Below are 14,522 nucleotides of genomic sequence, written 5' to 3'. Positions count from 1 at the left end.
GGGCTCTCCTATTATGGCTGAGAGGGGCTTCCTTTGGGCCAGGGGGAGTTTGGAGGGTGCTCCTGGGATGGCGGAGGGGCTTCCCAGTGACTGCTGTGTCCTCCGCCCACCCGTGTCCCATGCCCACTGGTCCACATTCTTGGCCTCCCCACCCCCACCCGCTGGTTCCAGGCCTTCCTGCCTCCCGCCTCCCTCCCTCTCCTGTTCCTCCTTCCCTGGGCTCTGCTTAGCCTCCCTCCTCCAGCCACCTGTAGGGAGCTGGGGACGGTGGCTGTGGTGGCAGCAGTGGCTCAGTGCAGCCAGATGCGGGTTGAGCACTGCTGCAGGGACTGACACCTGTGGCTGTGGAGCAGACTCAGGGTGGGACTGCCCAGAGATAGAGGGTTCACGGGTCCCACCAAGCCTGCCCCTATGGGGGCCTGAGAGGGCTTTCATTCTGGGGAAGGTCCATTCTGCTTTCCATGTTGGGGGAGAGATGGGCCAGGGGCCACATGGCCAGCTCTCGAGAACATACAAGACACCAGAGGCTGCTCAGAGAGGTGGCTGGGAGGCAGAGCTGGGGGCCTGGCCCTCAGGCAGGCAGGGCTGGGGTCTTGGGCTGCAATCTGGGGTAGACTTGAGACAGGAGGCTGGAGTCCCTCTACCACCTGTGGGCCTGGACATGCCCCCATTGCAGGTGGACGAGGTGGGCAGACGGGGCAGGAGCCTTGCCAGTGCTGGCCCAGCCAGTAAGGGGAGTATTCTGGTGGAGGCCTGACCCTTGGGCGGTAGCTTCTTCAAGAACCTGCCCAGCCCACGTGCCTCATGTCCAAGAGTGGAGTCAGCTAAGGCTTGTACCCATGGCCACAGGCCCTAGCTGTGTGTCCAGCCAGAGCCTGTTGCACACCCAGACAGTGCACACATAGAGCCATGCACATACACCTAGTCACAGACACACCCAGAGACCAGCGTGCACTCTTGAGACACACTCCGTGAGAGTCCACACACAGTTCCTGCCCAGGGATGGGTTTTTTTTAAATATTTATTTTTCAGTTTTCGGCGGACCCAACATCTTGATTTTTTATTTTAGTGGTGCTGAGGACCGAACCCAGCGCCCCACGCATGCCAGGCGAGCGCTACTGCTTGAGCCACATCCCTAGTCCCAGGGAGGGGATTTTTATTTGCTTTGTTTTATTTGGTGCTGGGGATTGAACCAGGGGTGCGCTACCACTGAACTACACCCTATCTTTTTTATTTATTTATTTTTGTGACAGGGCTTCACTAAGTTGCCCGGGCTGGCTTCGAGCTTGCCATTCTCCTGCCTCAGCCTCCTGATTGGCTCAGACCCGCCCAGGCCACCCTGGCCCTGCCTACTCCTACAGCACACACTCCCCATGTGGTCTTGTGCTAGGGCCGCCAGTGGGCTCTGGTGGCGTCGGGGTGTCCCTGGGCTGTATCTGGGTGTCAAGGCCCGCGCACATGCTCTCCTGGCCTGATCTGTGTCAGGGCCTCCACGGCCTCCCACACAGCAGCATCCAGTTTCCTGGTCCGAGGTGAGGGTTAGAGTGGCCCTTCCACCAGGGCCTGGCCTCATCTGTGGCCTCTCCTCCTCCTGGGCAGCCAGATGGTCAGATGCCGTCCCCTGCCTCCAAGCGGGCTAGACCTAGCCTTTCCCCCTACATTCAGTGTCCAGGAGGAGGCCCCACGGAAGCCCTCCCTCCATCCCCTGGAATGAGAGGAATGTGGGGCAGGGCGGAGGGTGTCTGTCCTTCCTCCTCTCCTCCTCTGCTCCCCAAGGGGCTTGGTTCTGCCCGGGAAAGGCACTTTCAGTGCCACTCATCCAGGCTGCCCACACCTCCAGTGTCTCGTGGCTCCTGGTGTCCCCTGGGAGAACAAGGGGCAGCTCCCCTGGGTCTGACAGAGCTGGGTGTCCCCAGGGCCTGAACAACCTTTCAGAGGGATGGGGAGGCTGGGGGGAGAGGGGAGCCTGCGCGGGTGTGAGAGGGAGGGTGGGAGCTGGCGCTGGTGGCGGGTGCAGCCGCCAGACACAGAGCCAGGAAGGCCCTTGCCAGCAGCCCGTCAGCTGGGCTTCCGGAAGCAACAGGAGCTCAGAGAGCCTGGGAAGGGACTTGCTTCTCAGGAGCTGCCGCCATCTCAGTGAGCTGCGTGTTTTTTTTTTTTTTTACAACCCATTTCACAGTTTCCAGAAAGGAGGGTGCTGTGTCAGTGGCTCACGTAACTCAGAGCAAATGCTTGTCCTGGAGCTCTGCCCCACCCATCTGCCTGCCCTGGCTGGCGTCATCCTGTGGAGCCAGCAGCCTGGCAGAAGAGCCCTGTGGACAGGCAAAGCCCCTGCCCAGCTTGGTGGCTGGGTCCTCACAGGTCCCTGGGCAGGGCTCTGGACAACCAGTCTGACCGAGGAGGCAGACCTGGGGGCTCTGGGCTGGCACCTAGCTCCCAGGCGGGAGCCCCACCTGCACCCTCCAGCCACCCAGCATCTGTTGGCCACCTCGGCTGGGCTGGTGGGCTTGGAAAGCAGGTGGGCGGGAAGAAGGCCTGGCCCCCACCAGTCCTGTGGGGCCACGTGGGGCGCCTCTGGCTCAGCTACTGCTGCTGTGGCCACCTCCTGTGGGCAGCTGCTCCACACAGTGGGCCTCTGGTCTAGGGCCTGGCAGAAGGGTCATCGAGATTCCCGGGCTGCCCAGGGACCCCAGCCCAGCTCTGCCCTGCGGTTCTCCCAGCCCTCCTGTTGCTGGCAGTAGCCAGGGTCCAGGTGGGACTTGTCTCCCGTGCAGGTTGGCTGGCCTTGGGTGTGGGACAGCAGGGCCTCCAGGGATGGGGCTGGGCCTGAGGCATCAGTGGCCCAGGCCCGTCAGCCGGCCCTCCCGCTTGCTGGCTTCCGGAGCCGTTCTCTCAGCCAGCCTGGCGCCCGGGCCAGGCCTCCGTGGTGTCCTGGGCAGAGCCGAGGTGGCTGGAGCGGGCGGCAGAGCCTGCCTCGTAACCAGGGCTGCAAGCTGGGCAGTGGGGTCACTTGGTGGGGCTGATGTGTAGCACAGATGGCTGCCTCGGTGGCTTCCCCTTCTGGGGAGAGCCCCTGGTGTGGCCTCTGTGATGAGTGAGGGAGAACCCAAGGCAGTGGCCCTGGACAGATTCAGTGGGCCAGGACACCTCCTGGAGTAAACAGGTCCACGTAACCTGGCCCAAACCCGTGTCCTGCTCCCTTATCAGTCCTGTGGTGACGTGGGATCTGGGACCTGGTGGCCCTGAGTCGGCAGGTCTGTGAAGCCCCTGGCAGAGGAGGTGTCGACACCGTGGGTGCCAGGTCCTGGTCCTGGCCAAAGGGGGCTCAGCCCCTCAGCCCTTTCCACTGCACAGGGCTCTGGCTGTCCCCTCCTGGACCGCACTCGGTCGGCAAGGATTTTGCCGACAGGAAGGAGCCTTCGGCCCAGTTCCCGGCCAGAGTTGGCCCACAGCTCTGGCCCTGGCCAGCCCCGGCGCACCAGGCTCCCAGGCAGCCCCTGCACCCGCTCTGTTTGGGGCTGGCCACTGATCAGGAGGAGGGGGCTGGGGAGGTGGCAGCCCATGGCTCTGCTGGTTGGGCATGCTGCCACCACCCCAGTTCTTAAAGCTAGAGGTGACAACACGGGTGCAGATGCCCTGTCCCAGGCTGCCCAGGGGCTGGACATTCTTATGGAGCCAGCAGTCCTTGTCCCCACCCTAAGGGGGCTTGCTGCCCACCAGGAGAGTGTCCATCTGGCAGGGCTGCAGAATCTGCTCACAGGCCCAGGGCAGTGGGACATCACCCTGTCAGAGAGGGCCAGGGTTGGTGGAGGGGACTTGCAGGGCAGGGTGCTCCTGTCTAGGTGCCCTGAGGTGTGGGCCTGCTGGCTGGGCAGTGAGAGCCCTTGGCAGTGGCCGCCCTCATGGGCCAGGTCTCCACGGGGACAGGCTCTGGGTGGAGACTTCTGAGGCTCTCACAGCAGACTCAGTGCCAAGATTGCCTGTGCCTGGAATTGGGGCGCAGGGACACCTGCTGTGACTCTGGAGAGGGCGTCCCAGAAACACTCAAGCCGAGGGCAGTGGGTCTCCGGTAGCTCCTTTCTTGTGCTTTAGAACCTACTCTAGTGAAATGGAGCCCGCTGTATGGTGGGGCAGGGGACCCAGCCCTTCCTCAGCAGCAAGAGGAGAAAGGAGTGCTGGTCCCCCACAGATGGCCCCGCCTGGCACTACCCCCCAGCTACCAGGTTCTGGGGCAGGGCTCCCTGCCTTAATGGGTTCACAGAAGCCAGTTGTAAAGACTCCCCTAGAGGGTCCCCAAGTTGGGAGACAGGCTGGTGTGGAGCACGGGGGCACCTAGTCTAGAGGGGCTCCATGTGGGTCTCCTGCCATAGCAGGAAGTGACCTGTAGCCACCTGCAGCCTGTCCCTGGCATGTTCCCTCCCTGTGGAGCCAGGGTGGAGGGCTGGTGGGTCTGCAGTGCTGTCCCCCAAGGTCCCCAAGCAGTAGGGTCCCCTCCTGGATGGCACAGGAACAGCGGGTTAGCAAGAGCCCCTCCCAGGACCAAGATCCATCTCCTGGGTGGAGGCATGGTGAGACCCCACTCCTGGACTCTGGCTTGGGGGCCCAGCCCTCCTGAGCAGGCCCACCCGGATGGCCCCTGGGGCTGTGGCAGTTGGTTTGTTTCCTGTGTCCCTCAGAGCCTTGGGAGAGCGCTGCTGTGCCTCAGTTTCCCTGGGTCCGAAGCCCTGTGGGATTCTGTCCTGTCCCCTGCCAGCCTGCAGTGTGGGAGAGCTCAAGGTGCAGGGTTCCCAGGCCCAGGTCCTGGAGAGATTTTTTCTCCAGACCTGACTTTTGGACTCGGTTGCTTCCCACCATCCTGGGGAGGAAGGGGCGGGCGGGGCTTCCCTGGGAGGGCCGGGGGTGGGAAGGCCTGGGGGACTTGGGGCGGGCCTGGGCGGGGCAGAGCGCTTGCAGCTGGGCGGCCACACTCATCCAACAGGCATGCCCCCCCAGGGTCCCTGGAGCAGGGCAGGGAGGCCACACTTCCCTTCCCAGCCCTGAGTTCGCCCCCCTGGCTGGACACGCCTGTGGTCTGGCTGGGGCCCCTGGCAATCCCAGGCCTGTGGTCCGGGAAGTCCCTGGCTCCCCGGCACCTAAGGCCTGCTCTTCCTCTCCCCACTCAGAGGCCCCCTCCCCACCCACGTTCTCAGACCCTTCCTCGGAAGCTGTGACTGGGAGAGGCCCCTCAGCTGCTGGGCCTGGCCTGGGCCGGGAGCTGGAGAAGCACAGAGCCAGGGTCCCGTGGGGCACCCCCTCTCCTGGCCCGGCTGCCTCCCTGCTGAGTCACCCTGTGTCTGGGAAGCTCCCGAGACCAAGCCAGGCGGGATGAGGCATCACCAATTCACCAACTCCCCTGCCTCCTGGGTGGGAAGCAGCTGCCCTGACTCACCTTGGGCCGGCCTGCCACCTCCCAGTGCCCAGAGTCCCTGCAACTCTGCCAGGGCCTGCCCTCCACCTCACGCCCCTCTCAATCCTGGGACAGCTCAAGCCAGGCTCACTGCCCAGGGACAGAGGTGGCAAGGTGCCAGGGCACCCTGCCGGGGTGGGGGCTGCAGCCTAGACCACCCACCGAGTGCTCCTGCCTGCAGAGCGCTCTGTGCATGTGTTTTGTGTGTGTGCGGGAGCAGCAGCCGTGACGACCAGGGAGACTCAGCCTCATCCTGGCCGCTGGACTTGGGCAGAGGGAGTAGGGTCACTGATGACCAGGGGCAGGGATGCTGCAGGCTGGCAGGTGCACTCTGGAAGCTGGCCCAGGGCCAGCAGTGGTTCTCTGTCTGCAGAGCTCCCAGCTTCCCAGGGCAATGCCAAGTGCTGGCTGGGCCCAGGAAGCCTCTGGCCACTGCCTAAGCCCAGACAAATGCTGTCTGTTGCTCAATGCCAGCCTGGCCAGGGCTTGACCCTGAGCAGCCCTAAGGGGACATTAAGAGCTGATCCATAGAGTTCTGTCCTCTCTCTCCCCTCCCCACCTCCATCTTCCAGGTGTCACAGTTACTCCCCTTGCTCCCCTGGGACTGGGACACCCCTGTCTAACTAGTCAGTAAACTGGATTGAGGAGAAGGATAAAGACCCCCACTTTGGAGAAAGGCCCTGCTGCCCGTAAGAGGGTGGAGACCTCTGTGCCCCCAGGGCTGGCCTGAGGACTTTGCCTGGGCCTCTACTGAGCTTGTCCCAGTGCATTACCTGAGCCCTTCCACAGGGGAATGGACAAAAGCCTTCTGCCAGGTGCACCCCCAGTGGAGATCCTTGGGATGCCCACTGCTGTGGCCTGGGACACCTAGGAAGGCCTGCAGGGCAGTTTATTCCCTGAGTGCTCAGTGCACTCTACCCAGCACCTGGTCAGTGATGGTGGTGGAGTGGTGGAGGGGGTGATTGATGGTGGTGGTATGTGGTTATGTAAGTGGTGGTGGTGGAGGTGGTGTGGTTGGAGATGATGGTGGAGGAGGTGTGGTCGTTATGGGTGGTGGTGGAGGTGGTGTGGTTGTTGTTGGTAGTAGAGGTGGTGTGGTGGTTGGTGGTGGAGGTGGTGTGGTGGTTGGTGGTGGAGGTGGTGTGGTCATTATTGGTGGTGGTGGAGGTGGTGTGGTTGTTGTTGGTAGTAGAGGTGGTGTGGTGGTTGGTGGTGGAGGAGATGTGGTTGGTGGTGGAGGAGGTGTGGTCATTATTGGTGGTGGTGGAGGTGGTGTGGTTGTTGTTGGTAGTAGAGGTGGTGTGGTGGTTGGTGGTGGAGGTGGTGTGGTGGTTGGTGGTGGTGGAGGAGGTGTGGTTGGTGGTGGAGGAGGTGTGGTCATTATTGGTGGTGGTGGAGGTGGTGTGGTTGTTGTTGGTAGTAGAGGTGGTGTGGTGGTTGGTGGTGGAGGTGGTGTGGTGGTTGGTGGTGGTGGAGGAGGTGTGGTTGGTGGTGGAGGAGGTGTGGTCATTATTGGTGGTGGTGGAGGTGGTGTGGTTGTTGTTGGTAGTAGAGGTGGTGTGGTGGTTGGTGGTGGAGGTGGTGTGGTGGTTGGTGGTGGTGGAGGAGGTGTGGTTGGTGGTGGAGGTGGTGTGGTTGTTATTGGTGGTGGTGGAGGAGGTGTGGTTATTGGTGGTGGTGGAGGTGGTGTGGTTGTTGTTGGTAGAGGAGGTGTGGGTTGTTGGTGGTTGTGGAGGAGGTGGTATGGTTGTTGGAGGTGGTGTGGTTGTTGGTGGTGGAGAAGGTATGGTTGTTGGTGGTGACTGTGGTGGGGGTGGTGTTGGTGGCGACGGTGGTGGAGGTAGAAGTGGTGGTGGTGGTTGGTGGTGCAGGTGCTCTTGTTGGTGACACTGGTGGAGGTAGTGTGGTTGTTGATGGTGGTGGGGGTGGCAGTGGTGACAGTGGTGGAGGTGGTGTTGTAGGTGGTGGAGGTGGTGTGGTAGGTGGTGGAGGTGGCGTGGTTGGTGGTGACAGTGGTGGAGGTGGCGTGGTTGGTGGTGGTGGTGCAGGTGGCGTGGTGACGGTGGTGGAGGTAGTGTGGTTGGTGGTGGTGGAGGTGGTGTGGTTGTTGTTGGTTGGTGGTGACAGTGGTGGAGGTAGCGTGGTTGGTGGTGGTGGAGGTGCTCTTGTTGGTGACACTGGTGGAGGTAGTGTGGTTGTTGATGGTGGTGGGGGTGGCAGTGGTGACAGTGGTGGAGGTGGTGTTGGTGGTGACGGTGGTGGAGGTACAAGTGGTGGTGGTGGTGACGGTGCAGGTGTTCTTGGTGGTGACAGTGGTGGAGGTGGCGTGGTTGTTGGTGGTGGTTGTTGGTGGTGGTGCAGGTGGCGTGGTGACAGTGGTGGAGGTACAAGTGGTGGTGGTGGTGACGGTGCAGGTGTTCTTGGTGGTGACACTGGTGGAGGTAGGGTGGTTGTTGATGGTGGTGGAGGTGGCGTGGTTGGTGGTGACAGTGGTGGAGGTGGTTGTTGATGGTGGTGGAGGTGGCGTGGTTGGTGGTGGTGGTTGGTGGTGGTGGTGCAGTGGCGTGGTGACAGTGGTGGAGGTAGAAGTGGTGGTGGTGGTGACGGTGCAGGTGTTCTTGTTAGTGACACTGGTGGAGGTGGTGTGGTGGTTGTTGGTGGTGGAGGTGGCGGCGGTGACAGTGGTGGAGGTGTTGTTGGTGGTTGTTGGTGACACTGGTGGTGCTGGTATAGGCAGCAAAGGCTTTACAGTCCCAGGAGGGTGTCAGTCCTAGGGCCCCTGAGGGAGCGCTCCTCCTCTGACTTGGAAATAGAAGGCAAGCCCCGGGGGATCTTGGGGCCTGTGGAGGAGGGTCCTGGGTGGTGCTGCCCTGCCCTGCCCAAAGCGCACCTGGAACCACTGCCCAGACTCACTCTGCCTCTGTGTCCACAGCCAGCAGCCGTCTGATGGGGCATTCTCCGGCCTCCTCTTTCATGGGCAGCTTCCTCACCAGCAGCCTGGGCTCTGCAGCTGCCGCGCACCCTGGCGGCGCCCCCTCCGCCCCCTCCGAGCAGGCCTACCGAGGCTCCCACCCCGCCCCGGCCCAGGTCTGGTTCTCTCACTCCCATGAGGGTAAGTCCTGGGCCCCCAGCAGCACCCGGGAGCCCGGCTGGTGGAGGCTGCCTCCCGCCAAGGAAGCCCCTTGGGGAGGTGGTAATTGGTTGGAAAGGGGGGTGGCCCTGCTAGGCACCGGTCCTGGCCAGATGTGTGTTCCAGATGGGCAGAGAGGGAGAGGTGGGGGCTGGCCAGGGAGGCTCCAGAGCTGAGGAAATGTGCAAGGCAGCTGGGCGGCTGGACGGGGCTGTGCCCTCCGCCGTGGCTACACCCCACTCCTCAGACTTGCGGAGGTGTGGGCTCCAGATGTGCCAGCTGGGAGGGAGGGGCAGGGAGGAGAGAGTTGTCAGCAGGCACGGGCTGCCCCCCGGGGCCCTGCTGAGGACAAAGAGCCCCTTCCAGGCCAGCAGCCTCCCGGCTCTGGGCCCGCAGTCGGTGCCTGGTGAGTACCTGTGGCTCTCAGACACTCTGCTGGCGGGAGGGCCCCTGGAAGCCTGCTAGGACCCCGGGGCTCCCTAGGCCTTTCCAGGGTGGGGTGTGCCTGACCTCGTTCCCCAGGGTCTGCCTCACACCTTGTTGTGCCGTGGCCCTGGGCCCCACTGTCCCCCACCCAGGAGTACTTGGTGTCCACTCAGCTACGCCTTCCGCCGCAGCATGGGAAGGGTTAAGCCCCCTGGCTGGCACGCGGGAGGTAATTGCAGTTGGCAGCGGGCACGCAGGGCTCTTGCTCCTGGCACGGGCACTGCCGTAACTCAATGACTGCTGCGCTTGGGCCTCGTGTTTACAGAGCGCTGCGGACCCACACATCGCGCCGCCGCCCGCCTGTGTTCCAGGCAGGGAGATTAGCGCCCGGCACTGCTGGAAGCCAGAGAAACCTCTCTTTGTGCGACAAGAAAGGGGCTGTTTTCCAAACAGGACAGGTGACGAGTGAGGGACAGTTGTTAAAATAATCTGGGCTTTAGGCACCGCTCGGAGTGCACATGTTGGGCAGGCGATAAGGAGCAGCTCCCTTCTCGGGTGGAGGAGAGGCCAGAGGGGTCCTGAGGACCAAGTGGGCACAATCGTGTCCTTGGCCAAACCTCACCGGCACTCCTGCTTCCAGCCCTGGCTATCCCAGCAGCCTCCTGAGGGGACGCCAGACTGCCTGGCCAGGCGGAGGCCCAGGCTCTGCAGGCATCATTCATCCCAGCCCCCCACCCACCCACCCCTCTCCTTCCAGCTTTTTTGTCTGCTGGGCATCTCCTGGCCACAGCATCCGGCTCCCAGGATGACTGTGGGAGGGAAAAGGGTGAGAGAGCGAGCAGGCAGGGACCCCTCCACAGAACCAGGGCCACTGAGGCACGTGGGCACTCCCTGTCCAGTGTTTCCCCTCCCCACTCCAACAACATCCCCTGGCCCAGGAGGGGGCAGCCCACCCAGGCCCTGCACTGGGGGCAGGTATTCCGCCTCCTCTCCATCCCACCCCTGGAACCCTACCAGCAGGGAGGCCGTTGGTGGGTAGCACCACCTCTCCTGAGCCCCCTTCTGTCCCTGGGGGTGTTCAGAGCGGGGTGGTGGCAGCCTTCAGATGGCGCCCATAACGGCCGCGCTCACTTCCCATGTGCCAACGGCTGAGGCTGGGGCTGCCGGGCAAACCCCCACACTCAGCCCCGCCGTGGGCCCATCCTCAGCAGCACCCCCTGTCCCGCCCCAGTCCAGGGCATCCACCTGGGGACGGCCAGTACTCCAGCACTACCCCGAGGAGCTCAGGCCCTTGGCTTCTGGGCTTTGGCCTGCACCGGGCCCTCCACCTGCCCCTCAAGGTCTGAGTCCTGAGCGGCAGCTCCTCCGTGTCACAGACCCGACCCCGCTACACCAAGAAGGCTCTGTCTCAGACCAGCAGCCCCCCCCCCAACGGAGGGGTCCCCCCCAGGCTGCCTCTAAGGTTCCGTCTCCACCATCAGCATGGTCAGGGCGAGCTCAGGGGGGTTCCCACCAGGAGAAGCAGGATGTGCCCCGAGCTGCCCCCCGGGCTCCAGAGCACCAGGCAGGGCTGCAGACTGGCATGGGGTAGGCGGTCGTCCTGCCAGGTTCTGCTTGAGAACAGGACAGGGGAGAGTCCTGGTCATCCGGGGATCTTATGTAGACCTTTCAGGCCGTGCCTTGGTGTGCCCTCTCCGTGTCCCCCTTCTGCCTTCAGTGAAGCTCCCAGCCTCGGGATCTCCTCCCTGTGGGGGTTCCCCTGCCCTCTGCTCCCCAAGAGCCACGTGGTGCAGGCGGCTGTGAGCTGCTCTGGGAGGCAGAGGCCGGCGGGCGGGGCCAGCGAGTGGCAGTCTGGCTGGCTGCCCTGGCGGCACGCCTGGCTGCTAGTTTGACTGGGTGCCAGCTGGCTCCCGCGTGCAGGGGCCTGTTTCTCAGCCGTGTGTGTTCAGGAGGGCGGGGGGCAAGGCGGGCAGGGGGCACGCGACTCTGCCGAAGAGCAGGGGCTGGCCAGCGCAGTGGGCTGCCTGGGCGGTCTGCTCTGAGGCCTGGCCTGGCCCCCACTTCCTTCCATGGCCCCCAGGACAGGCAGGGAGCAGGTGCCAGCAAACAGTGCACCCTGCCCTCTCTGGCCCTGGGGTCTCTGTCAAGGGCAGGAAGCCAGGGAGAGCCAGGCAAGTGGGACCCTGGGGGTAGCCTCAGGTGCCCCCTACTCTAGGCCGGGGGCCCTCAGCCAGCCGGAAGACCCCCCCACGCCATCTGCAGGGCAGCTGCTAGAGCGGGGGCCGGGGCTTCCTGTGTCCCTGGAACAGCTGGGGGTGCAGGGAGACACCCCGTGGTTGAAGGAGCCGCCCCAGAACATCTGGCCTGGGGCAGAGCCCGCTGGTTCAGCCCCCAGGCCTCCTGTCCCCACAGATCACTCAAGACCAGGGTTTTCACAGAGGTGGACGGCTCTGGGCTTGGGCCGGGGCGGGTAGCGGAACTGGCCGGAGGCAGGGGCGAGCCCTGTCCGCAGCCTGTGCTGGGCGGGTCAGAGCGGGTGTGGGTGCAGCACAGCTGGCCCTATTGTCAGTGAGTCCCTCCCGCCCTGCCCACCGCCTGCCTGGGACCACCCACGGGCCATGAAAGGAGATTCTGTTCCTGGGGGTGCTGGGGGCAGGAACCAAGGAGCTCCACACCAGGCCACTCACGGTCTCTCGTGCCACCTGGAGGGGGCCATGGGCACATGCCAGTGCTGGCTGTCGCCTCTTGGTCGAACCACCCCTGCCCGAGTGGCCCCTTCTCCACAGGCGCCTGGCCAGGTTCCAGCGGGGGCAGGGGCCACAGGCAGAAGCCAACGAGCGTGCCCCGTTGTTCCGGATCCCACAGCCTCCTGCATCCTGCCAGCTGTCCCTCTGTCCCCTCTGTCCCCTCTGAGGCCTCAGGACTTGCCAGGACTTTGGGAGTGAGTGGGTTCCAGAGCATGTCTTTGAGAGAGACAGAGGTCCACCAATGTCCTCCCACCTTGGTGGGCCAGAGTTTCCTGTGGCCTCTTGCACCGCGCCTGGAGGGGCACGCTGATGGCTGCCCCTGCTCGGGCCCTTCTTCTCCGGAGCAGCCTTCCTCTCTTGCTTGCTTCCTCCATGTGAAAATGTCCCCTCGCCCCAGCCCCTCCTTGTCCCTGCAACCCCAGCCCATGCCCACAGGGAGGGCCTGGCCAGTTGGGGAAGGTGGCCACTGGGAGCTCTGGGGAGAGCGAGGGTAGAGGGGCACGGGGAGCTCCCCCCACACCCTCTGGGGTCTCTCTTGGCCTTCTGTGGCAGGCCTCCAGACCCCCGCCTGTGCCTGCAGCCCCTCCTGGTGTCTGGTCCCAGAGCCCGAGTCTTGGCCCGGTCTCTGGTGTGGAGGTTGCTCTGGGCCCAGGAAGCCCACACATGGCCCCTGCCCACACCTGGGCAGTCACACGGTCTCAGGGCCCCTTGCAGAGCAGATGTTTAAGGGAGGGGTCTTCACAGCCTGGGGGACACATTGGACTAAAGTCTCAGTTTCCCTCTGTGGACCCAGGGGTCAGAACAGCCATTCAGACGGCTTGACACGCAGCCAGGGCCAGCGGGCAGTGCAGTCCTTCCCTCTTGTGGTGGCTGTCGTTTGTAGGGTGTCAGCCCTGGTCACCAAGTCTCCCTGGGTTGGTATCCTTGGGTCTGAGGGAGGGTCTCCCCAGAAGTGCACCTGTACAGTGCACACTGGCCAGCAGGTCCCAGGTGTGAGGCCTGTGGTCATCGAGGACGGAGTGGAAGGCGGATGGCGGAGCTGCCGTCTGGGATGCTGCTCAGAGTTGGGGGCCCTTACCCGGGTTGCTCTTGGCTCCAATCTTTGAGGACTCTTAGTTGCCCTCCCCAGCCTGAAGTGGTGGTCCTGGACCCCAGCTCTGCCAACCCAGTTGGCCTGTGCTGCTCTCGGGCCTGAGGCTGGGGACTCAGGATCCTGGGCAGCCTGCCGCTGCTGTTGTCCCAGAGGTGCCCACCCATGCCGGCCTGGCTCCTTCCCCTGGCGCTTACCGTTCCTCAGCCCCAGCAGCCCAGCAGCAGGGTGCTACAACCCCAAGGGGTCTCAGGTGGCCCCCAACACCAGAGGCTGGCCTTTGACCTCTCCTGGGGGTCTGACCACCTGGGCGAGGGGACCTGGGGAGGAGCTGCTCCAGGGCCATCCACAGGCGCTAACAAGTGGATGGCCAGCAGCTTGCAGGCTCGCTGCCCTAGCCCGCCTGCTGGTCAGCTGTGCTGCCTGTGAAGACAGCCTCAGCCTCCTCCTGACCCCATGCCGTCGTTGAACAGACTGCAGGGACGCGCACTGTGACCTGGGGTAGGTGGGAGGTCGCTGGGAGAGGGCCAGCCCTGAGGTAGCATGGGACCCTGAAACACGTGGCAGAATCCTGAGTGACAGAAAGACCCTGCCAAGTCGCAAGAAACAGGGGCCATTGCCCAGGTTGCCTGGGTTTCCACAGGGACCGGGGCAGCTCCCCCAGGCCCACCTGCCCCTTCTGGGTGGTCATCAGGGGCCCCGACCCCAAGCCACCCCACCTGCCTTCCCCAGCTGCCCTCCTGCCCTTCTGTCCTTCAGCCTCTTCTCCCCTGGGCCTCTGTGTCCCGGGCCTGGGCCCTGGCCTCGCAGCGTGCAGGAGCAGACAGGTCAGGATAGGTGTCCTCAGGGACACCTCCACTGCCCCTCCAGGCTCCTTCCCCAAGATAGCCGGGGACGCCAAGGTGGCGGGGGCGGCAGGCTTGCCACCATTCCTCTGGGGAGGGTGGCTCAGGGAGGGAGCCCTGGGCCTTGACCAGCAGCTCCGGCGCGAGCACGGGCCCGACGGTGTGGCCCTCCACTCCTGTGCCACCCCACTGGGGGCACGGTCTCCTGAGTTGTCTCCCTGCCCGGCCACCCCAGCCTCCCGCCCGCCTTGTCTCTGGTCTCCGAGCAGCTGCTCTGATTCACAAAAATCGTTTTTATTTCTTCCTCAGTTCAGAGGATATACAGTGTTTTGGGGAAAAGAAAAGGGCTTTTCTCACGGGGCAGGACAGACCTCTTCTCCCTGTCCCTCTCGTCCCCCGCCCTGGGGCTCCCTGCCCAGCCCCAGCTTTTCTCCTTCCTGCCCTGACACCCCTTCCTCCTCCCCTTTACCCCAGTTCCCATCTGGGTCCTCAGGTTGGGGCCTGAGGCAGGCTAGAGGTGGCCAGGCCCCCGCTCCCTGGCCTGGACACCTCCAGCCGAGGGAGGCCCAGAAGTGGAGGGAGGCACGGGGCCAGCCACCCTCACACTGCCCCCACAGGCCTGGGCAGGAAGGAGCCTGCTCCTGGCCAGCTGAGAGCTACTCCCCAGAGGAGAGAGAGGAGAGAGCAGCGGTCGGCCAGACCCCCCAGGGGCACAGGGAGGTCCACGCCTGGGAAACTGTCTGAGAAGGAGGAATTTACAGACTTCTGTTTACCAGAACGAGGCCGTAAAGCATTTAACAGCAGCCAATTACGGGGGGGACAGCTGTGCTGGCTTAAC

General features: G+C 63.9%; 1 protein-coding gene across 6 annotated transcripts in view; it reads left to right on the top strand.

The window, feature by feature from the left end:
- The window catches only part of Bahcc1 (BAH domain and coiled-coil containing 1), a 56,686-nt gene that overhangs the window by 15,252 nt on the left and 26,912 nt on the right, over positions 1–14,522 (top strand). For 5 of the 6 annotated variants that reach the window (XM_076869320.2, XM_076869317.2, XM_076869319.2 and 2 more), the window contains exon 2: positions 8,379–8,558. The exons of the other annotated variant lie outside the window; for it this stretch is intronic. In XM_076869320.2, coding sequence (XP_076725435.2) covers positions 8,379–8,558 — 180 coding nt within the window. The remainder of the gene's footprint in view (positions 1–8,378; positions 8,559–14,522) is intronic. 6 annotated transcript variants of the gene reach the window in all.

The sequence above is a fragment of the Callospermophilus lateralis genome, chromosome 11 (assembly GCF_048772815.1).
Source record: "Callospermophilus lateralis isolate mCalLat2 chromosome 11, mCalLat2.hap1, whole genome shotgun sequence".
Taxonomy (NCBI): domain Eukaryota; kingdom Metazoa; phylum Chordata; class Mammalia; order Rodentia; family Sciuridae; genus Callospermophilus; species Callospermophilus lateralis.
This window is presented reverse-complemented; position numbering and strand designations above follow the sequence as displayed.